The sequence below is a fragment of the Tachysurus fulvidraco genome, chromosome 14 (genome assembly GCF_022655615.1).
Source record: "Tachysurus fulvidraco isolate hzauxx_2018 chromosome 14, HZAU_PFXX_2.0, whole genome shotgun sequence".
Classification (NCBI taxonomy): Eukaryota; Metazoa; Chordata; class Actinopteri; order Siluriformes; family Bagridae; genus Tachysurus; species Tachysurus fulvidraco.
Window position 1 is genome coordinate 4,498,309 of NC_062531.1, and position 25,924 is coordinate 4,524,232.

Consider the following 25,924-nt stretch of genomic DNA (forward strand, 5'->3'; position numbering starts at 1 on the left):
ACATCATGCTTTCATCATAAATACGGCCTTAATATTTATTTCACGCTCATATGTGAGTTAAATAAGATTAAAATCAAAAAGCTATCTTGAAATGTTCAACTTTACACCAACGCACAATGAGTCTTTTCTCAATGAAAGAAGTGGCTGTATGAACTAAACCACAATCGGGTGCATGCACAGATGCACACTCAGCCAGAGCGTAAGTTTGTGTGAGATCCTAGCTCTAGGTTCAAAAGTCAAGGTCGAGAGGCTTTGGGGTATTGAAGTGACACACACACACACTGAGACACACAGACACAGGGGCTGTTGTTCCGCTTCGAGTCTCGCACAAAAAGAGGAAGTGTAACATTCACACCCTCTCCACATGAACACTGCTGTCCTTCACATACGAGTGTAAAAGAGAACAAATATCCATGCAGCAGAGCTGGATCTGATACTGTATCAAGAGTTTCATATCACAATAGGATCAAATCATAGCACAACGAAGGAAAAGAACTGAGATACCCATTTCTACTGGGTGATTTGGTCATGCGAGTTGTTCTCAAATTATGCTTCTACCTTATGATGTGTTTGTTTAGTGCCAAAGCTTTGTTGTATATTCGATACTGATTGGTCAGAAGGTGTTGATTACTTTCCACCAAACAAGTAAAGCTGTGTCTAAGAAGCACACGATGTACCACCTAACACCAAGTTTATTTCTGTCAGTAAAAGTATAAATTCATTAGATCTTTCATATGTGGTGCTCTTAGATACTTAATCGTTCATTCATTCATTAATTTTCTACCGCTTATCCGAACTTCTCGGACCCCCTTTCTCAGGGGTCATCGGGCATCAAGACAGGATACACCCTGGACAGAGTGCCCACCCATCACAGGGCACACACACACTCTCATTCACTCACACACTACCAATCAACCTACCATGCATGTCTTTGGACTGGAGGAGGAAACCGGACTACCCGGAGGAAACCCCCGAGGCACGGGGAGAACATGCAAACTCCACACACACAATGGTGGGAATTGACCCCCCAACCCTGGAGGTGTGAGGCCACCGTGCCCCCTACTAAATCATCAGTGTGAATAATATCCTAATGTCATTTATAAAGGAATTTGACCGCTGCAGAACTCAGTATGTTCAAGATTGTGGTCACAGGTGTGTTTTTGTTATCTATCAAAACTGAATTTACTGCAAATGGTTTCTGCTTTCTGCAACTAGATGAATCGTCTCGTAGTGTGAGAGGTTACTCGAAAAAAACACACAAAAAAAACATATTTACACTTCCTCAGTTTCATGTCTGAGACAGACGTCGCCGGTGAGTCACTTAAGCCCGAGTGAATCACTGCGGTCGACATGGTCAGTGTGAATAACTTTAGACTGCTTCAGAGCTTGTGGTCTCTTACCTCGACACTGCTGACTCTGCCCTCCTGGAAAGAGCACTCGGCCACGTTGTTGGTGCAAATGTGTCGATATTTACACCAGTTGCATGGGAAAGGGCTGCTTACGCACGACGAACACCTGCGGAGAAAGAGAGAGCAAGATAGATTGAGAGCAGATAACATGAAAGTGCTGGACATCGATTTAATGGCTGGTCCAGATCATCTTCCATTTATGTTATGTTGTCGTTATTTCTGCTCACTGGACTGAAGTGAGAGACGAAAGGAGCGGGTCACAGAGTTGCACCACAGAGCCGTGACATATTAAAGGCCATAAAACAACATGAAGCTACAAGTGTGTGAGATAGGAAGCACACACGGTGTCTTGAACAACACAGCTGAAGCTTCCGGAACAAAATTAATACACGTTATATTTAAATGTGGCCCTTGTGCTCGCCACGTGTTTGCAGCATGTTAACATCTTGAGTGTGCCCCAGGTCACATGCTAGCTCTGGAGGAAGTGGCGTAGTAAAGACCATGCCACGGAAATCTGACCGTGCCATGTGTCACGAAGCTTCCGCGTTCACTTTGACATGCACAATTACTCCTACACGGTCACTGAACCTCTGATGGTTACAAGTTGAACTTCTAACTATTTGACTGTGGCACAAATAGGCCAATTTGACGTGTAATTGAGATCATGGTGACCTGCAGCACACCTGGCTTCCACATAGTCAGGAAAAAGGGAAAATGTTTTTTTGTGGGTGTTTATGATACCAGAACTGTTTAAAACCCCCACTGGCTATGGTTTAAGGTCACCCTGCATTTTCAGATAGTCAGAAAACGCACATAGTGATGAAAGAGAAGTATTCTTGGCATACCGTTAGTGTGAGCCTAAAGCAGACACTCGGATTGTGAACAGGGACTAAACACTTGGCAACTGTATGAGAAGAATGCACTTGTACTCTGTGAATGAAGTAAACACCGGGAGCAAGCCCTTGAGGTCTCTAAAAGGACTAAGCACTTGGTGAATGTCTGAAGAGAACGCACTTGGAGACTGTATAGTTACTAAGCGTCTTGGAGAACGCACTTGTACACTGTATAGAGACTAAACACTTGGAGCCTGCACTTGAGAATCTCCAAAGGTCTTAAACACTTGGAGAACACATCAAGGCGAATGCAGCTGTAAACCATTTAGGCACTGAGCACTTGGTGAAGGCATAGGATGGTGGAGAATTGGTGAAAAAAAAATGGTAAACTAGTAAATGCATTAGGAAAAAGAACTTGGAGACTGTATAGGTTGCTAGGACTGACAAAGTTTGTACGAGAATACTCTGAGGCTTGCGTCTGTTTGTACGTTTGGCCGACGTACAACTGAGACCGGATACAAATGAGCAGTGGATTACAAGATAACGAGATACAAACGACGCATGGATTAAGGGAGATTCCCAACTGTAAACGTTCCTGTGTCTTTTCAAGAACAAAAGAGCAACTACCAAACATGAAAAAAGCCTGAACTATTTACTCATCATAATCATGACCTTCAAGCAGAGAACAAACTGATCTCAGATTGGTTGGGATTGCATTTCTTTAAATGCAATCAAACTGCTGCTTCCTGCCTTGTCTTCTCTACAAACCGACATGAATTGCAATGAATTCCATACTTTCAAACAGAGATCAGTTTACCCTGTCCTAGTTCCCAAGTTCCTACAGTTTACCCTGTCCTAGTTCCCAAGTTCCTACAGTTTACCCTGTTCTAGTTCCCAAGTTCCTACAGTTTACCCTGTCCTAGTTCCCAAGTTCCTATAGTTTATCCTGTCCTAGTTCCCAAGTTCCTACAGTTTACCCTGTCCTAGTTCCCAAGTTCCTACAGTTTACCCTGTCCTAGTTCCCAAGTTCCTACAGTTTACCCTGTCCTAGATCCCAAGTTCCTACAGTTTACCCTGTCCTAGTTCCCAAGTTCCTACAGTTTACCCTGTCCTAGTTCCCAAGTTCCTACAGTTTACCCTGTCTTAGTTCCCAAGTTCCTACAGTTTACCCTGTCCTAGTTCCCAAGTTCCTATAGTTTACCCTGTCCTAGTTCCCAAGTTCCTACAGTTTACCCTGTCCTAGTTCCCAAGTTCCTACAGTTTACCCTGTCCAAGTTCCCAAGTTCCTACAGTTTACCCTGTCCTAGTTCCCAAACGTCTATATCATAACCCCCTCCCAATGAGCACACTTCCTTAAATACCTGGGTCTTTCAATGAAGTCTCACTTCTAGCATGCCACTAGTGATGTTGTTGAGATTTTCGTTCGCTCATCTCTTCATCCTTATTTACTCTGACTGTTTGGTTCATCCGGATATGCCTAGCCTAGCTAAAGCTGTCTGCTGATCTCCTGACACTTAGCACTTGCATCCCTGCCCATGTCTGATATTTCTTCAACTGTGAGCAAACAAACAAACAAAAAAAAAACAATAAAGCTGAAAAAACAAATAACTACCCCCTCAGTGCAAGCATGCAACCAACAGGTAATGTTTGTACCGATTACAGTGTATCGGAGGCCAGTACAGACTCGAATCACTGCATCTTTCTTGCTCAAAAGACATCCTTTTGTGTCAAAATGTCTTTAAGTGAAGAATATGAAAACTCTCAGGAGGGAGGTTTCCTCCTGTGAGGCAAGCCTTAGCGATGATATGCATGATACTACAATGAAAGATTCCCAGAGAGGGCTGCAAGGAGAACTCCATTAGGAACCTATTCTAAGAACCTTCTGGTGAGTTCATGAGAAGAATGCACTTGTACAATACTACACAAGAATTAAGAAGTTACATAAAAATGTATTATGGGATAACAAATGGGAACACAAGGGGCATGGTGACTTAGTGGTTAGCATGTTTGCCTCACACCTCCAGGGTTGGGGGTTTGATTCCCGCCTCCGCCTTGTGTGTGGAGTTCGCATGTTCTCGGGGGTTTCCTCCGGGTACTCCGGTTTCCTCCCTCGGCCCAAAGACATGCATGGTAGGTTGATTGGCATCTCTGGAAAATTGTCCGTAGTGTGCGAGTGTGTGAGTGAATGAGAGTGTGTGTGTGCCCTGCGATGAATTGGCACTCCGTCCAGGGTGTATCCTGCCTCGATGCCCGATGATGCCTGAGATAGACACAGGCTCCCCGTGACCCAAGAAGTTCGGATAAGCGGTAGAAAATGAATGAATGAATGAATGAATGAATGAAATGGGAAGACACACTTGTCCTGTATAGGGACCAAGCACTGAGAATACACTTGGACACTATACGGGGACAAACCATTTTTATGAAGGTGTGTGGAGATGGCACTTGGACTCTATAATAGGAGTAAGCACTGGGAGCATGCACTTGGTGCTTGTATGGGGATTGTACACTTACTAATCATATCTTTCCCTCCAGGGATGTGCTTCAAAAATCGCCCTCAGAAGGCTCTTAACAGTCTGAGCACATTACACCCTGGAGCTGCACTGCTCAGAATAATGCATCTCTCTCCCTCTCGTGTGCTTTCTCTCTCTTTCCTAATAGCACTCTGCTGGTCTAAAAAACACCTCCATTGCTCTCTGAGATGTTTGAGACGGTTGCAGTGAGCTTGAGCTTGCCTCGTGCTCTTTACAGAATTATAGAGTATTACTCTACCCCCACAATGATGGGTGGCAAACACAATATCTCTGGCAGAAGGATTGCTCAGGCGCGAAATAATGCCTGGATTATGACAGGCCGAGCTAATGTTGCAGAGCCCATATTTGGACGCTGGTGCTGTCCTCACTTTTTAAAATGAATGCGCTGCCGCTAGTTGCATTATACCCAGGATACAGGAGTCGTATTGGTAAATGAGGCAGTGGGGAAAACTGCAGTCTGTATGTGCAGTAAAGACTGCTCGAATATGCAGGGTCTGGATGAAAGATGCTGTGTCAGGGTTTTAAACCTAAATCAATTTACTCAGTCTTAACAAAGGCTGAGGAAAGGCAAGAATGGAGCATAGGAAAACAGTGACACATGCTCTTATACCCTTTTTTCCACCAAAAAGAACCGGGTGCTGATTCAGAGCTAGTGCTGGTTCAAAGTTGGTTCCACTGGCGAACCGGTTTGCCTTTCCATCGGTTAGAGAGCCGTCACAGAGACAAGCACAACATCAACATTGGCTTTACTCTTAATGCTCATGGCTTTGTGAACCTACATTGGCATCTAAACATGGCGAATCCAACGTGTACGTGCAGCTCCGTGCAATCTGTATAAACGGAGGTTGTAATCGAGAAAGTACATAATGTTAATTTATCATTAACACAGAAAAAAGTTAGCCTTAGCATGTAGCTACCTACTGTCATGTGTGCTGATAATCGATCATATTGCGTTAAAGTAAAAGTGTATTAATATTAGTATACTTAAGGTACATTATCTAATGCGCTAACAGTAGCCCCGCCCCCAGCCGCTGACAAAAGAGGTTCTTAAGTCTAGACCAGCGACGTTTTGGTGCTACTTAAGAACCACTTTTCCTGGTTCAGAGCCGGTGCTTTGGCTGTCGAAAAATAAAGAACTGGTTCTAAATTAAACTCTGAAACAGCACTCACACTGCCTCGGTGGAAAAGGGGCATTAGAAAACCTGTTTTGGACAACGATCTAATTGTTTAAATGTGGGTGCGTGGGTTCGTTGTGTCAGGGTGGACGTGTATGGTTGTGACCTTGAGCTTGAAATATAATGGTGCTGCTTATGTTCCACAACAGCTCTAAATCCTTGAGGGTCTGAGTGCTGGGTGAGTTAATCCGAGTTGACACAGTGTTATGATCTAATGTTAACTTTGCCCTAAGCCAACCACTCGGTTATTTATCAAAATATAAAATGCAAAAACAAATCTTATCATAGGCCTCTTCACTCGAGACGACAAGTACGGAACACAGGACCGTCTCTCTTAAGTGTTTACTTGGTTTCACTGTCCCAGAGGCCACGTTTAATAATACCTGAACTTGACAAGCACCAAAGTCACGATTCTTTCAGGGTCACTGACAGGCAGTAAGGCGATGCCTTGCTCACTAATTCCTCACTGATAATTCACACAAAGGCCACAGTGTAAGGCCAAAAGTATGCAGACACCCGACCAATCACGTCCATATGTGCTGGCTGAACATCTAGACCATCCCATTCCAGATTCCATCCCATTTGCACATACCTGGGGAAGGCTTTTGACTGTGGAAGGGTTTCCATTAGAGTTTGGAGCGTGTTTGTAGGGATTTGCATTCATTCAGCCACAAAAGCACTAGTGAAGTCAGGCACTAATGTTGGGCAAGAAAGCCTAGGGTACAGTCAGCGCTCTGATTCATCCCAATGGCGTTTAATGAGGTTGAGATCAGGGCTCTCTGCGGGCCACTTGAGTTCTTACATACTAACCTCGGCAAACCGTGTCTTTCTGGATCTTGCTTTGTGCACAGGGGTTTGTCATGCTTAAACAGATGTGAAGGGATAATCTAACAGCCTAAGATGACATTTTATACAACTGTGTGTCCATCTTTGTGGCCATAGTTTAGGGAAGGCCAAAATCTGGGTGTGTCATTCATATACTATTTAACTGAGACCAAGGCAAAAAGCAACACTAGTTTTTCTGACACGTAAAAAGGCCATGTCTGCTTCACTAAAACTGACGGGCACAGAGACCACGCCTTCGTCTGTGATGCAGGAAATTCAAAAGGTATAAAGTTATTGCTCTCTCTCTCTCTCTCTCTCTTAAAGAATTGCATCAGACTGCTTTTGTATCGATTCAGTGTTGAATCTAATAAATCTCCACCACCTGCTCTTATATAATGGTATCCATAAGCTTGTAGAGAATTCTCAATAAGGACTAATTGCAACTAAAATAATCTGCATTTCGTGGCCTCCCATGTTTCCGCAGTCGCTTCCAAATCTAGGTTGAGCGCTGATGTCCCGAAGTACACGCTGGTTAATGAATGCATGCTGTGAGCCAAAAACTGAGAAGCAATCCTCACAAACAGATGCTTGGGAGGATGAAAGAGAAAGAAAAAAAGAAAATTTTTCTTTTGCCTTTTTTTTTTCTCCAAAGGTTTACATAAGAGATTTCGTAACGCTACTCTCCTTAAGCGCACTATAGCTTCCACATGGAAATGCTTCAAATGATGCTTTGCACAAGAATACCGTCCATCAATCAAGGACTCGACTCCTCCAAGCTCTGACGCATCCCACTTTTCTTTTCTCAGGTGGTCGTTACGGCCCAAAGGGAGGAGGGATGCTAGCGGGTGAAGAATTGTGGGAAATAAAAATGGAGGCCGGTGGTTAAGCGCTCCCACAGGGCTTTTGTGAGAGGAGAAAATCTGGCACAGGATCAGGGCTGGCAAAAAAGGTAGAAGAGCTTTTGCTCCACTCTGGAGCAAAACAAAAAAAACAAAAGCTCGGTTCACAATGTGCGATTGTGCTTGCTCGCTGTGTTAAGTGATGTACTCGGCTCTGCTCAATGGCAGAAAAGCACGCTGATAGAAGACTGAAATGATCAGGAGGTTCTGGCCTCTAGGATTAGCAGCTGCTTTTCCACCCACTGAGCTGAATCACAGAGCGTCCATACAATGTCCTGTCAAAACCAACACTCGCACACACAGATCAAACACAAACTCCTGTCCAAATCTTTAAAAACAACAATGGAAAAAAAACGTTCGTTTCCACTAACGCGACGTCTGCGTTGTTTCGAGGGAACCGGGTCACGTTTTGATTATTTCAGAGCAAAACCGATCTACAATTGGTTGAAAACAAACATGATCAAAACAACTAACGTATATGAGACTTAATTATAATGTACTGATAAAGTACTGATAAATTCTTGATTCAGATTGCTGAAGGTGTTGATTTATTTTCTATAACTGCATCTCTGACAGACGTTCTGGCTACAGTTCAAATCACAGGTTTATAATAATGTTAGTTGTGATACATTTCCATGGTAACAACTAACGAATGACTTTAATAGATTGTACAGATGGACGTTAAAAAAAACCCTGTGAGATTAAACAATGTGGAAATAATGAATGCTACATTATGTACACGCATATATATATATACACAGTAATTTCCACACTTCAGATATCCAGACAATGTGACAGATAATAATTACACACAAAATGGTACACAGCTTCAATTCAGTTTGTTGTGACTGGCAATAAAAATGTTCTCCGATATATCTTTGGTTAAACTGAATAACTTATACTTATTAACCCCAGCATATCTTTAAATAACTTGAGTTGTTGCCATGGTGATGAAATGATTTCAAACACTCACCACCCTTTCATAGCACACCATGTCCCCCTCCCCATACACCCCCTCGTGCCCCGCCCTGCCAAAAGCCCCTTCATGTCACAGAGTCTTGGTTCGACACCAGCAGCATTTTGTTGACAGACAAGAGTCGATACCCTGGTCAGAGTTGTGGGGTAATCACAGCTTATCTCTCTTCAACAGTATCCAAAATTATATTTAAAATAATAATAATAATAATAATAATAATAATAATAATAATAATAATAATAATAATAGTTTGGTCTGCATGATAACAGCTATATGCAGGATCATAGCTTTATTTTACCCCATTATTTTTGCTTAGTATTAAAAACTTATGAAAATGCTCCACACAAAACTGTTAATAATGTAAAACTAAATTACTAAATTACTAAATTTTCCTTTTTGTGGAGCAATAAAGTGTGAAACAGGTCTTGATTAGACACCTGGTAGGTGAAAGCAACCTAATACATACACACACACACACACACACACACACACAGACAGACATACACACAGAGATACACAAATAAACACAAACTTCCCAATCATGTGCACACACACACACACACACACACACACACACACACACACACACACACACACACACTTTGACACTTAAACACTAACCAACCAAAACACACAAACACGCAAGCACACACAGGGATACACACATACACACACACTTCCCAATCATGCACTCATACGCATGGACAAACAAACATAGACACGCAAACACACACACACGCTTACAGTAACAATAATGCACACACATGAACACAGACACACATGGGGACAGACACGGGACAGACAGAGACATGGTCAAGTCCAAAAGTCATAGCAAACGTCATGGCCCAAACACTCGAGACCTCACGCTTAATTAAAAGAGGAATTTCTGATCCCCACTTCAACACTCCATCAATATGCCAATTTTTCCATTCAAGCAGGTAAAATATTTTCCTTTCATTTCTGCCATGTCCATTCTGGCCAACTTCTCCCAAAATATCACCAGGGTTCCAAAGTCTGTAGGTTTCCAAAGCCTTGAGGCACGCTCACACTTCTCCAGCCTTTCACAAGTGTGTGTGGATCAAGGCTGAGCCTTCTCATTCATACAGGAGTGTGTGTGGACACTACACCTCGGGCTCTCTCTCCTTCACACACAGCGGCTCGCTGCTCTTCAGCCAATCCCGGCTTCTATTTCACGCCGACCTGCCCGGGCCGGGCACGAATATTAGGGCTAGCAGCATGAGACTGGAGCGCACTCCAATTTAACCAGTCTCCACTCACACCTCTGAGCCAATTACTCTTATTTGATGACATTCTGCAGCGAGGCAGGACCTTTTCCACAGTGTCAGTGGCAGCGCTGGATTTCTTGAGAAGGGGATGAGAGCACTAGCAGGGTGTAATTTGCCAGTTAAGTGGCGCTTGATATCCTCCCTAAACCGAGCGCTTGTAACTGCGGCCTATAAGCAGATATCTGGATTTACGTCCGAACGATGTGTAAATAAACGCGAAACACCATGCAGTCGTCAACTGACTGTGATTTTGAAAGTTTATTTAATAAATGATCAAAATCACACCTAAAAGAACTGCAAAGACATTTATAACCACCACGAGCCAATCATGCAAATGATATGCAAATGCAGGTGTTTTACAGGTGTAAGGTTTTGTTGCTGCTTTAATGAAGACGGTATTTCAAAAGTTCTAGAAACTAAACAAAAAATATTTTGGAGTAAAACGTGTGATACGTGGAACACACCGATAATACAACACATTATTAATAATAATATAATAATACGTGAATAAACCGGTCATACATTTTAGCAACTGTTAAATGGTCAAAATGTGTTCAATTATGGTTAAAAGTTAATTAATTAATTAATTAATTAATTAATTAAATACAATTGCAGCACTATGCTCGTGGGAGTGTAGATTTGGTTTGAACGGTGAAGCGTGAACGCGGAATATTTTTGAAATTTCATTGTAATAAATTTACATTTACAACATTTGGCAGACGCCCTTATCCAGAGCGACTTCCATTATCTCTTTTTTTTATACAGCTGAGCAATTAAGGGTTAAGGGCCTTGCTCAGGGGCCCAACAGTGGCAGCTTGGTAGACCTGGGATCGAACTTACAACCTTCCAATGGGTAGCCCAACACCTTAACCACATGCCCCTATAAATAAATAAATTAAAACAAAAATGTAGATCTGTGGTGCCATTACTTTTACAATCACCAGATCACCCGTTTCTCCTCTCCCTCTATCGACTGCTACCTTCACCCGGAATCTGTTTTCAAGTTGTATTATTTTGATCTAATCTAATTTTCACAAAATAATTTATATCTACGTATGATTGTAATTGCTAGTTCTAATGATTTGTTTGCTCTTTCTGCCACCCATGATACCCTCACACCCCCTCTAACCCCCCTCCGTAATACCCCGGAAACTCTGTCCATGTACTGTCTATAAATGGACTTGTTATATTGCTAGACTCTTTGTTTAGGCATCAATTCCATATGAGGAGTCAAATCTATTGCTAAAATAAATAAAGAAAGAAAAAGAAAAAAAAAGGCAAAAACAAAAACATTGACACTGCACAGGAAGTCGACGGGTTGAAGTTTGTCGCTATTTAAGCACCCAGATGATCTTTAGTTGACACCTTTTGATTGTATGCGTATATTTTTTAAACTGAACAGTGACTTTTCTTTTTTGGGCCTTTAGGCATTTTAGAAACTCCTGAGAGCTGTAAAGGAAAAAAAGAAAAGAAAAGAAAGAATAAAAGAAAAAAAAAACTAACAGTGAAGTTTCAGAACACAGCAATTAGTGCAAACAATAAAAACCTGAGGAGTTTTTTTCCCACTTCTGTTGAAAAGTTGAGCTTATGGAGAGGTTTCAACAATAAGATTTGTTCTCCTGCTATTTGAGACACCGGGAATGAAAGTGAGAACACAATGAAACCCTGAAAGAATATTTTAGTAAGAACTAGAATGTACATTGCCTGAAGAAAATGTGAATGGTGCTTGCACGTGGCAAATCTCAGCACTCGGTTACTAGGGTGAAATTTTAGGAATTTCCCATTCAAGTCAGGCTGTGCGAACATCGTTGGTTGGATTGCTTATAAAAGTCATAGCACACCTCTCCTCAATGAGCCGGTCGATTTGACACCTCATTCATGGGTCTAGGACAAAAGCTGCGGGACAAGTTACGCGCCAAATTTTTTTCCGGAAGAAGAATAATCCGTACGCAAGATAACAAGGATGTTGCTTTGCAAGCACCATTAATAACAGCAAAAAAAAACAACAACAAAACAAAAACACTGTATTCCTATAACATGCTTCATCTTCTTTTATTTTAAGAAACAAAAAATATATTCCAAAAAACCTAGAATTGTTTGATTTGCTTCCTGTGAAGATCGAAATACATTCATGCTAAAAAGCGACATTCACTCATGCTAGTATGTAGCATTGTTTAAATCCGGATGAGGAAAAAACAGAGCCAAAAAATGTATGACCTACATCCAGCTGTAGAGTTTATACACATCACTTGTTAAAAAGTCGTTTTACATTTACAGCATTTGGCAGACGCCCTTATCCAGAGCGACGTACATGAGTGTTTAAATATCTAACATTGAATACATTAATGTTGGCTCACTAGGTTACATACTTAAGATACCACGGGTTTAAAACATTTGTTCAAAGTTACAATGAAAAAGTGTCGAAGGTTGTGTTTTTTTGTTTTGTTTTGTTTTGTTTTTTAAATGCAAAAGATAAGGAAAGAAGTGCTAGATGAAGTGTTTCCTGAATAAGTAGTTTTTGTTTGTTGTTTGTTTTTTGATGTTTGTTTTCATTATGTCCTGTCGTCGTCTTTGGCAGATTAGCAAAACAAGCTATCTAGCTAGTACTAGCTATGCTACCTATCCACCCAAGAAGCACGAATGTTCACTGCTATTTTCCTTTCCAGCTTTCTTCTTATTTACAATACGGTAGTGAAGTGAAGTGACGTGACATACGGCTTAGTACGGTGACCCATTCTCAGAATTCGTTCTCTACATTTAACCCACACACAGCAGTGACGCAGTGACCACAAACACACCGGAGCATTGGGCAGCCATTTATGCTGCGGCATCCATTTACGCTGCGTGGGGTTGGGGGTGCTTGCTTTAGGGCACCTCAATATTGGTAATGCTGGCCTGAAACTCAAACCCACAACCTTAGGGTTAGGAGTCAAACTCTCTAACCATTAGGCCATGTCTAGAGGTTTACCGCGAGGTTGAATACCTGTTTTTAAATTTTTTTTAAAATTTCATAAAAAGGGATTTAATTGCAGACAGGATGCAAAGGAAGGTGAGAAACTGAAAAAAACTCGGATCATGAGCAACGGCCTCAGCTTTCCATTAATGACCACAGCTTTTGGTCTTCCAATTACACTTTTGTATGTGTGTGTGTGTGTGTGTGTGTGTGTGTGTGTGTGTGTGTGTGTGCACGTGCTTCACATCACCATAATTGGCATAATATTTCCATTTGGATTTTCATCACCATGATTGACTTTAATGGAAACATTAGGTTTAGGTAAATGATGGAAGGTCAGTAGTGTTTTTGTTTGTTTAAGTTTTTAGGGTTCTGTCTGTCTGTCTGTCTGTCCATCTATCGAAAATTTCATAAAAAGGGATTTAATTGCAGACAGGATGCAAAGGAAGGTGAGAAACTGAAAAAACTCGGATCATGAGCAACGGTTCGAGACGAGTTCCAGTTTGGTGTTTGTTTGCTCGATCATATGGATCTTTATTAACAAATGAGAAGTTGTTTATCGTATTGTCTAAATGAAAAGTTGTTTAATCGCTTGTTTGTTTGATGCTAGATGAAATTCCAGCTGGGGTCAGAGGAGAGTGATTTGCTCACACACACAATCAGGATGTCACGCTAACATCCCCTTGTTGGATGGTTATACTGTACACGTCTTCCTCAAGTCTAATCGGTTTGGTTTGTAATCAGATACTGGCACTGAAAGTGTCTGCGATGCTTCCTGGATTTTGATATAAAGTCTTTACAAAAGCATTTTTCTTCCTTTTTACCTACTATGCTGGAACGTTACATCGGACTGGACCGAAGAAAGTCAGTAGTTTAAAGTCGAATACGGTAAAGTGTATGATCATGTAGTCTAGAAAAGGAGACAGGATACTCACGATTGCAGGACGCTGCAGTTATAGAAGACGAAATCGGTGGTGATGAATTTGAGCCCGGACTCTTTTGACTTGAGCGACAGTCTGACCACTCGTTTATCACCTGGGAGAAGAGGAGAGGAGAGGAGAAGAGAAGAGGAAAGGTAAGGGAACGTAAGAGAAGAGAAGAGACAAGAAGAGAAGTCAGAGAGATCAATTAGAACAGGAAATGACCAGTTCCAGCTATAAACAGCACAGTAATTATCCTCCTACCTGCTCGGACATTCAGAGCATCTCTAATACATTTGACTGCGGACGCATTTATCTACTTCCTGCTTCTGTGAGTGAAATGCACTTCCATTTCTGAACACGGCCTCAGCTTTCCATTAATGACCACAGCTTTTGGTCTTCCAATTACACTTTTGTATGTGTGTGTGTGTGTGAGTGTGTGCACGTGCTTCACATCACCATAATTGGCATAATATTTCCATTTGGATTTTCATCACCATGATTGACTTTAATGGAAACATTAGGTTTAGGTAAATGATGGAAGGTCAGTAGTGTTTTTGTTTGTTTAAGTTTTTAGGGTTCTGTCTGTCTGTCTGTCTGTCCATCTATCTATCCATCCATCCATCCATCTATCCATCTATCCATCCATCCATCTCACTCTATCTCCCATTCTGCCTTAAAAGTAAAATTCAGACTGAAGATAGCAATGTGTGTGTGTGTGTGTAGATGTGTGCTGTATGTAAACGGTAAACCTGAGAGTAATTTTACACTGTAGGTGACTCGGCTCTCCGGTTTGTCTAATAACAAACTGCTAACGAGGTCAATCTGTAAAATATCTTCCAAAGTAAACCGACAATCGGGTGATTTATTTTTTTTTCCCGCCTCTGCTTCATTACCGCTGAATGAATCCGGACTCTATGCAAGCAATCTGGAGTCAGTAACAAATACAAGACAACCGAATTCCTATGTGGTGTGTGTGTGTGTGTGTGTGTGTGTGTTAGTTATTTGTGGCTTCTTTTAGTTTCTCTGCTTCCACTAATGGCTGCATTTTCCTGGATGTGAAATGATGCACACGGGCCTCATTTACTTTTCCATTCACAAGTCGGATTAAGATGGATTAAGCGAAAGGTCACAGGAGGTTACTACTAGATGCTGTGTCTGTGTGTGTGTGTGTGTGTGTGTGTGCCATAATTTAAAATGTGATTTTTAATTATTGCAATAAATATAAATGCGTCAATAGAAAATAAATTCTGACGCTTGAGCCAAGTTTGACGTATGCGCAGTATTTCGATACTGAATATTAAAAATGTGTATCAGGTTCTTCTGAAAGATTAGATCAGATTTTCCCATCTGATCCACAGGGAACTCATACAGTCAGGGTTCGTTTTAAAGATACATTGGAAGCTGATGTAAAGTGAGATGCTTAAGATACAGAGATCCAACTGTCAGTTAAAAATACCAATCAAAGGAGGTATAGAAAAAAAACACTCCAACTTATTTACATAACATTCAATAAAATGATAGAAACTGAGTAGTTTCTGGGGGGCACGGTGGCTTAGAGGTTAGCACGTTCGCCTCACACCTCCAGGGTTGGGGGTTCGATTCCCGACTCCGCCTGTGTGTAGAGTTTGCATGTTCTCCCCGTGCCTCGGGGGTTTCCTCCGGGTACTCCGGTTTCCTCCCTCGGTCCAAAGACATGCATGGTAGGTTGATTGGCATCTCTGGGAAATTGTCCGTAGTGTGTGAGTGTGTGAGTGAATGAGAGTGTGTGTGTGTGTGTGCCCTGTGATGGGTTGGCACTCCGTCCAGGGTGTATCCTGCCTCGATGCCCGATGACGCCTGACATAGGCACAGGCTCCCCGTGACCCGAGAAGTTCGGATAAGCGGTAGAAGATGAATGAATGAATGAATGAATGACTAGTTTCTGTAAATGTGCGCCTCAGTGTCCTGAACTCGGCAGACAGTAATGTAACTCAGCATGGCCTTTTGGTGCTGCGGCCTCAAGGTCCACCGTACTGAGGATGCTGATGCTACTGAACGTAGATATAGAGTTCTTATTGAGTGCGGTGGCAGGGGGCGTGGCCGAGTGACAGTTTGTGAATAGGGCGGAGTTGAGAGCAGGAATGCTAAAGATGAGCCTGGACTAAATACAGTAGTTATATGTCGGGAGGTCGTAATTGCGACATCTGTTGCGTTCGAGTTAGCAATAAAAGCAACTAGGATGCGAACTTACTGTTCACTTCAAAGAAATACAGTACAGCAATGTTTTGAAACTTTACTTTAAGAAAATGAAGAACAATTATTTTCGTTAAATTTTATAACATAAATTGTGCAACACTATTAAGAGCAGCTTCTGAGATCTGAGATTTTAACAAATTTACTGTCAACTGCAGACGTAGCGTCCATTCTTTCTCTGATGTTTTTTTTTACTCACACGCTCCTAAGTCGGAAACTCTACGCTCAACGGATACCCAGAGTTTCCCACGCCTCCGTGGTGGCGTTTACGTGCGTTCCATTCGTGAATACGATCGTTACGATGACGCACCGTGTGTTTCAGTGAGATAAAGCAGAGAGATGAGATTAACTCGTGCGCAGCTCGGCTTCGACGCCGGTCCTCCCTCTCATCCATTATATGTCTTACATGTCTTGATGGCTGTTCTTTCTAAAAAAAAATATCTAGACCTTTTCGAGACTTCTTTTATATATACACACACTGCACAGACTTTCTATATTCAGTTCTTAAAGGTCACTAAATGCATCACGTAAAAATGAAAGGTTTCAAAAAAGATGAAATATTATCTGCGGTGCTGACATCACTGACAGGAAAGGGAACGGTGGAAAGAAAAAAATAAACAAAACACGTTTTTTTGTCAATAAAAACACAGCGACTACTTATTTCTTATTTTCTAGTAGCTTACAAGACAAAAGCTTGTCGGGTCAAAGGTCATCTACATCTCGTTTTTTTTGGGAAAGAGAGCACAAAAAACAAAATAAATAAATAAATCAATCAATCCATATTACAAAATAAAAAATAAACCAAAAAAAAAAGGAAAATTTTCTAGATTTTTTTTTTAATTCTAGAAAATTTTTCATTTTCCTTAAATATTTCTAGATCTTCCGGTTTGATGATTCCACTGCCCTAGTTGAAAAAAAAAAAAAAAAACGTATTTATGCGTAATTTATGCGTGTGTGCATTCCTGAGCGGTGCTGATGCCGCGTGTCGAATCTGTGGCCGTGTCTCACCGTATCCGTGCGTGAGCGTCGGGACGTCTCGCAGTGACGGGGACATGCACAGGATCTGTCCTTTAGGCAGCACCTCTCCGGGGGTCTCGCTCAGGTCCTCGAACACACACGTCACCCCTGCAGAAAGGTTCGGCACATGTGCCACCTTCACACTCAGCTGGAGCGCGACAAGGCGAAAACACACACACACACACAGGGAGAGAGAGAGAGAGAGAGAGAGAGAGAGAGAGAGAGAGAGAGAGAGAGAGAGAGAGAGAGAGAGAAATTCACATGAGATATAATAGTGACAGCACAGTTGGAGTCTCTGTAAGTAAAAACACTGCTGAATCTCCACAGACGTGTCTCCCATCACAGTGTTCTGTTGCAGTCGAACATCTCTACAGTTTTATTTGATAGTTTCACTTAAACAGGAATTATTAAAGTAACAGCTATGGAGGAGTGAGATGGGATAATAACACACAGTCAAAGCCTATAACTCTGTCGGATTCATAACGTAAAGATATACATATATATTAAGAAAAAAAACACACAAACACTCAGACACACACACAAAACTCACTCAGACAGACAGACACACACACACACACACACACACACACACACACACACACACACACACACACACACACACACACTCACACAGACACAGACAAACACACACTCACACAGACAAACACACTCACTCAGACACAGACAAACACACACTCACATAGATGAACACACACTGAGACACAGACAAACACACACTCACATAGATGAACACACACTGAGACACAGACAAACACACACTCACACAGACAGACACACACTCACACAGACACAGACAGACAGACACACACACACACACACACACACACACACACACACACACTCACACAGACACAGACAAACACACACAGACACAGACAAACACACTTTCTCAGACACAGACAAACACACACTCACATAGATGAACACACACTGAGACACAGACAAACACACACTCACACAGACACAGACAAACACACACTCACACAGACAAACACACTCACTCAGACACAGACAAACACACACTCACATAGATGAACACACACTCAGACACAGACAAACACACACTCACATAGATGAACACACACTGAGACACACACACACACACTCACACAGACACAGACAAACACACACTCACACAGACAAACACACTCACTCAGACACAGACAAACACACACTCACATAGATGAACACACACTCAGACACAGACAAACACACACTCACATAGATGAACACACACTGAGACACAGACAAACACACACTCACACAGACAGACACACACTCACACAGACACAGACAGACAGACACACACACACACACACACACACACACACACACACTCACACAGACACAGACAAACACACACAGACACAGACAAACACACTTTCTCAGACACAGACAAACACACACTCACATAGATGAACACACACTGAGACACAGACAAACACACACTCACACAGACAAACACACACTCACACAGACAAACACACACTCACACAGACAAACACACACTCACACTCACACAGACAAACACACACTCACACAGACAAACACACACTCACACAGACAAACACACACTCACACAGACAAACACACACTCACACAGACACAGACAAACACACACTCACACAGACACAGACAAACACACACTCACTCAGACACAGACAAACACACACTCACTCAGACACAGACAAACACACTCAGACACAGACAAACACACACTCAGACACAGACAGACACAGACAGACAGACAGACACACACACACACACACACACACACACACACACACACATTTTATTACTACCTCATATGTTTTTTACACTGAAAAAATAAACTCCCCCATCTGTGCTTGCTGGTAAATGGTTAGAGACTAATATTGTGATCCCAAAGACCACCTTTTGTGATGAACTGGAACCCCAACCGGGCACCAGGACGTCTGTGTAGCTTTAGTTTATGACGATAACGTATTTGATTGTAAAAGCAAAAAGGAAACAGAGTCATTTAAATAGGGAAGAAGTATCGAGTCACTGCATCGTCACTGCATCACCTTCTAGTGCAAATCTCTCCGAGTTCTCAGCCGATGAGCCCGAATATAGAAAATGATGTCCAGTCGGTTGCTATAGGTCACTATCAGAGGCTTTATCTTCTCTTTCTCATCCATTTGGAGATTACAGAGTGAAGGGCTTGATGAATTGTCTGAACTTATTCATGAGAGGAATTTGGCTTGGGCTAAAGCAGAGAAAATGAGTTTGGCAGCAGAATGGGAATAATTTAGGGTTTTTAAAGAACTGGGGGTTTGTTCGGCTAAATCGAAAAAAATCTAGATGAAACTATTAAACCAATTAAAAAAAAAAACAAAAAAAACCAACTAATAAATTGTGGAAAGCCATTAAGTCAAGAAGTCATGGGAAATCTGCAGGACCAAAGCGCACTGGGCCGTTCTGTCCAATACTCATATGCTAATAAATCTAAATCCATTTTTTTAGATTAGATTAGAAATCTATTAGAAATAATATCTTGATTTCTTTCTACAAAAAAAAAAAAAAAATGTTGCCACAAAAGTACTTAAATATTTAAATTAAATAATATTAAAATAAGTATTTATTACGTACAATTAGTATGTACAATTAGTATGTATTAACATTTATTAAATAAATAAATCATTTTAAATGTTGTTCTCTTCTGAGATTAATCACGGGTGCCCTGAAGGCTGTTTGTGGGAGCTATGTGCGTTGGGTAAAGAAGAAGAAGAAAAAAAAAGAATAAAGTTTTATGTGGGTAAATGAAACAAAAAACAAAAAAGAATTAATAGAAATAAAAAGATAAAGTAAAAAGTACAGTTTTTTTTAAATATATTTATACTGGGGTAATAAAAAAAGTTAATTTTATTGTTTGTGTGTGTGTGTGTGCGTGTGTGCACGTGTGTTTATGTGTGCACGTGTGTGTGTGTGTGTGTGTGTGTGTGTGTGTGTGTGTGTGTGTGTGTGTGCGTGTGTGTGTGTGCGTGTGGGATGAGAATGGGCGATACAGATTGATGATAAAGGACATGTCATCACCTGGGTGGAGGCCGAGGTCACGGACATGTTTGCAGGGGTGACGGTGATGTCGACACACTGCTTCAGCTCCGTGCTGAAGTGCTGTGGCAGTTCCCATTTCTGACACGCTTCCTTCCTGGAGCATCTGAACACAAAGGCAAAAACGTGTGCGTTAGAGCAGAGCAGAAAACATGTGACCTGGAATAAAAAATGTACAAACGTTTACTCCATACAGTATCGGCGTCATTCAGGACTTTGCTTGTTTTTAAAGTGGGGTTTAGTTCTTACGGAGTCAGAATTGTTCTAAATTGGGTTTAGCTCATGGATCACACACAGGAAAGCGAACATTTTCCAAATTTAGACTGTAGGCTGTGGCAAGACAGCCAGAGATCTGGTTTTCCATGGACTAGTGCTTACTTGCTGCTATAGGTTCATTTTCATTCATTCATTCATTTTCTACCGCGTATCCGAACGTCTCGGTGACGGGGAGCCTGCGCCTATCTCAGGCGTCATCGGGCATCGAGGCAGGATACACCCTGGACGGAGTGCCAACCCATAGCAGGGCACACACACACTCTCATTCACTCACACACTACGGACAATTTTCCAGAGATGCCAATCAACCTACCATGCATGTCTTTGGACCGGGGGAGGAAACCGGAGTACCCGGCGGAAACCCCCGAGACACGGGGAGAACATGCAAACTCCACACACACAAGGCGGAGGCGGGAATCGAACCCCGACCCTGGAGGTGTGAGGCGAACGTGCTAACCACTAAGTCACCGTGCCCCCCGATAAATAAATTGAAATATTTAATTATTTATTTCTAAAGTTTAACATTTCTATCTATCTATCTATCTATCTATCTATCTATCTATCTATCTATCTATCTATCTATCTATCTATCTATCTATCTATCTATTTATTTGTATTTTAGTCCATATGATTTTGCTTTTTATTTTTATTATTTTATATGCAACTGTATCCATGTTTTCATTTTATTCCTCTTCTTGGTTTATTACTTAAATGTGTAATATTTTACTGTGGTGGACGCATTGAATGTAAGGAGAAGAAAAAAAAATGATTAAAAGCTTTACAAAGTACAGCCAGTGCAGAAAAGTGCAGAAAAAAACCCCCAGTGTTGAAAGAATACTGTATTAAAAAAGGTTATACAAGAACATTGACAGAACAGCCAGAAAACCAGCAAACGTACCAAATGACACCTACAGAGTAGAGATGTACTGTAATGTCCAAGCCGTAAGCAAGTGTGTGTGTTCTAGCTCACTAAGAGTAGAGAGAGATACGTTATGGATATGGAGAGATACGATACCGCTTTAGCTAAAATCTTAGAAAACAACTTTATATCTGATTCAGTTATTAGCGGGAGAGTTAATAAATGTTACACATTAAATGTATTTACTCAAATCTCACAAAGTGTCCTGTCTCAAATGAACATGTATCGATTCTAGTCACAGAATAAAAACGTTCGCAAGCCTCCGACAAGCATTATATCTGTCTGTCTGTGTGGTTCCCTCTCTGTCTGTCTGTCTGTGTGGTTCCCTCTCTGTCTGTCTGTATTTCAGTCTGTCTGTCTGTCTGTCTCTCTCTCTACGTCTGGTTCCCTCTCTGTCTGTCTGTATTTCTGTCTGTCTGGTTCTCTCTCTCTCTGTGTGTCTGGTTGTCTCTCTCTCTCTCTCTCTCTGTTTCTCTCTCTCTACCTGCCTAATCTGTCTGATTCTCTCTCTCTCTCTCTCTCTCTCTCTCTCTCTCTCTCTCTCTCTCTCTCTCTCTCTCTCTCTCTCTCTCTCCTTTCTGTCTGTCTGTATGGTTCTCTCTCTCTGCTTTTCTGTCTGTCTGGTTCTCTCCCTATCTGTCTGTCTAATTCTCTCTCAGTTTGTCTGTCTCTCTCTCTCTCTCTCTCTCTCTCTCTCTCTGTCTGCATTTCTGTCTGTCTAATTCTCTCTCTGTTTGTCTGTCTAGTTCTCTCTCTCTGTCTGCATTTCTGTCTGTCTGGTTCTCTCTCTCTCTCTCTCTCTCTGTCTGTCTGTCTTTCTAGTTTTCTCTCTATCTGTCTGCATTTCTGTCTGTCTGGTTCTCTCTCTCTCTCTCTCTCTCTCTCTCTCTCTCTCTCTCTCTCTCTCTCTGTCTGTCTGTCTTTCTAGTTTTCTCTCTATCTGTCTGCATTTCTGTCTGTCTAATTCTCTCTCTGTTTGTCTGTCTGGTTCTCTCTCTCTCTGTCTGTCTGTCTGGTTCTCTCTCTCTCTGTCTGTCTGTCTGTCTGTCTGTCTGTCTGGTTCTCATTCTGCCTGTCTCTCGCTCTCCATCAATGTTTCATGATTTGTTTTTCTTTCTCGGTGTGTAAGAGCGAGCAGCCCGTTTTTTCCCCCCAAGAGCAGATGAGCAGAGCGGCAGCCGGATATTAAAACATTCATAACGCCGGCACATTTGTCAGACGTGTTAATTGGAGTTAAAAGTTGCACATGTTTGTGCTAGGCAGATGAACCGCGCAGGACGTATGTGGGGTGTGTGTCGGTTTGGACGAAGCCTTGTGATGACTTGCAAATCGCCTTTTCTCCCTGCATAAGCTTAGGGACCCTTCAGGCTAATCTGACCATCTCTATTCATAACATATGCAGAATAAAGCACGGGGGCCGCATTATGCGTCCAGTTAGCTGCTCCTGTACGTGACTGATACGTCTGAAACGTGGATTATTAATCATTTTGTCAACAGGTTCTCAATTCGTACATGAATAGAAGTATGCTGATTATTTTTTTATTCCAAGATTCAAACTCTTGTCGCAAACAGCAGAAAACGAGAGTCGCACTGCAGAGACAGCCGGTGCTGAATCAACACATACTGTATATATTTACTGTTTCACTCGCAGGGCTTACAGCCAAATCTCTATTTTAATCTAATCCATACTGCAGAAAGATTCCGTCTCTGCAGTTTCGTCTGTCTTCGAGTCAAAGACCAGATACGGCAGTATATAAAACTTTGGAGCCAAGAGCAACACATTATTTCCACATTTCCCAATTGTATGTTTTTGCGGATTGTTCTATTTAAAAAATATGGATGATAGAAACATCCATAAAACAATCAGGTTCATTGACAATGCTATGAAAATATCTATTTGCTCGAGGCACAAGCACTTTGAGTGGGTAATGAGCCATGTCACACTTAAAACCAGCCATGATACAACCCTTTCACTGGAGATCGTAGCCGTCTTGCTGAATTTACTTCCTTCAAATGCGTCTGTCAGCTCGACTCGTTCGAATGAACTGAGCAACAATAACGTGATTCGTTTTCATACATCTGACATGATTTGATGAGGTGTTTTCTGAATGAAATCAAACGCCGAGCTCACACCTGAGCTGCGATTCGGTTTGGAAATAAAAGAGATGATACGTTTCGGAAAATGGAAAACGATGAAGGCATAGATGTGTAAGTTTATTCCATACTGTTTAATTTTTTTTGCTCGGTCAGATGGTAATTTATTTTATTTTCTGTTTGTTTAATTTTGTAGTGCGATTTACTGTTTGTTTTTTCATTTTGGAGTGCAATTTGCTGTTTTTTTGTTTGTTTGATTTTGTAAGGCAATTTACTGTTTTTTTTATTTTGTAGTGCAATTTACTGTTTTTTGTTACATTTTTCATTGATTTATTTTTTCATTTTCTAGTGCAATTTATTTTTTTTAATTTTGTAGTGCGATTTACTGTTTTTTCATTTTGTAGTGCAATTTACTGTTTTTTCATTTTGTAGTGCAATTTACTGTTTGTTTTTTCATTTTGTAGTGTAATTTACTGTTTATTATATTATATTATTTATTTATTTTTTCATTTTCTAGTGCAATTTAGTTTTTTTTTATTTTGTAATGCGATTTACTGTTTTTTCATTTTGTAGTGCACTTTACTGTTTTTTCATTTTGTAGTGCACTTTACTGTTTTTTCATTTTGTAGTGCGATTTACTGTTTTTTGTTACATTTTTCATTGATTTATTTTTTCATTTTCTAGTGCAATTTTTTTTTATTTTGTAGTGCGATTTACTGTTTTTTCATTTTGTAGTGTGATTTACTGTTTTTCATTTTGTAGTGCGATTTACTGTTTTTTCATTTTGTAGTGCAATTTACTGTTTTTTCATTTTGTAGTGCAATTTACTGTTTTTTCATTTTGTAGTGCAATTTACTGTTTGTTTTTTCATTTTGTGCAATTTGCTGTTTTTTTGTTTTGTAGTGTAATTTACTGTTTATTATATTTTTTATTTATTTATTTCATTTTCTAGTGCAATTTACTGTTTTTTTTATTTTGTAATGCGATTTACTGTTTTTTCATGTTGTAGTGCAATTTACTGTTTTTTTTATTTTGTAGTGTGATTTACTGTTTTTTGTTACTTTTTTATTGAAATTACTTTTTAATTTTGTAGTGCAATTTACTGTTTTTTTTCTGTAATTCTTTAGTGCGATTTACTTTTTTGTCCGTTTTTGTAGGGCAATTTGCTGTTTGTTTAATTTTCTAGTGTTATTTACTGATTGCAGACGTCTAGTGTTCGTAACATTAGTGTTGACATTAATGTACTATGTTGAAACTTCTTCTGCAGTAGGGTTTTAGCACAATGGTATTGTTAGCATGAGGGCATGTTTTTTGAGATGAATAAAGACGTTTGCTAAATGCTTTTAATCTACTCAGAACACCCAGAAAACCTAAAGCATTTCAAAATCTATAAGAATCGTAACGTTCAGATAATTATTAGCTGGGAGGGGCTAATAAGCAAACAAGCGCCGCTCCCTTCAGCTCTGAGGGCATAACGGAACAAAGGTCCAAATTTTATACATTGCTCCAGAAATGTGGATGGAGAAAAATGGTAGAAAAATCATTTCCTAATTTGGAGATTTGTAAATGAAAAGCGGCAGACAAGATGTGAGACACTCAATAAAGTGCGCTACGCTCCCACCAGACTACAGAGAAACGCCTGATGAAGATACACATAAGAAGGTGAGATGCAGGTGAATCTGGTACTGTGTCTCAGTCATCCTCAGTTTTATTCTCTTCTTTTTCCATTTGTGCGCCCCCCCCAAACACTCACGACAAACCCTATTTTAATGATTTGTTTACCTCTAATTACATCCATATGTCTGAAGAAGGAACGTTTTTAATTAAAGGAAACCAGTCGTAAAGACGCGTCTGTAAGTTCATCCACATTCAAACATCAACCTCCTCGTCTCTACGCGTTCGCAAAATGAGATTTCGCCCAATTACACTCTTCCTGGTGAACTAGCACTAATGTGATTTGTGATAAGTTGCTGTTCTCCCAGATTGGCGTGATCGTCATCTCCAGACGCTAAAGCAGAAAGAAAATGGTGCTGATGACATTAGCAAACGAAGTGTGACCCAGATCAGCCTCGGTCTATGATTTCACCATCACCTATCCTGGGTTCCTAACAGGTACCGTGTCCTCAAATACATTAAAAAATGTTACATTTAGATTTGACATCTTTATGGCTTACAAACTGGATACAGAGATTTAATATAGTAGGTTTGCATGACGGTATTTATAATGAACAGATCATATGTCCTAAACAAATACAAATAGGATGTGTTTTTCCATAGAAAGGTTCAATAACCATATGGTTGAGACTAGGGCCACGTTCACACTGCAAGTCTTAATGCTCAATTCGGGTATTTTGCTCAGATCTGATTTTTTTGTTTGGCTGTTCACATTACCTTTTAAAATGTGGCCTATATCAGATACCAGTGTGAACAGTTTGCTGTTTCGAACTGACCCGCATGCGCAAACGAACAATAACCGTTGC

The 25,924-nt window shown here is 40.8% G+C and overlaps 1 protein-coding gene across 1 annotated transcript in view; it reads right to left on the reverse strand.

Annotated features, from left to right (window-relative positions):
* The window catches only part of plxna3 (plexin A3), a 188,933-nt gene that overhangs the window by 65,767 nt on the left and 97,242 nt on the right, over positions 1 to 25,924 (reverse strand). Inside the window, exons 6-9 of the mRNA XM_027151064.2 lie at positions 20,138 to 20,261; positions 17,054 to 17,210; positions 13,826 to 13,925; positions 1,401 to 1,515 (exon numbers count right to left, since the gene is read on the reverse strand). Of these exons, the coding sequence (XP_027006865.2) occupies positions 1,401 to 1,515; positions 13,826 to 13,925; positions 17,054 to 17,210; positions 20,138 to 20,261 (496 nt within the window). The remainder of the gene's footprint in view (positions 1 to 1,400; positions 1,516 to 13,825; positions 13,926 to 17,053; positions 17,211 to 20,137; positions 20,262 to 25,924) is intronic.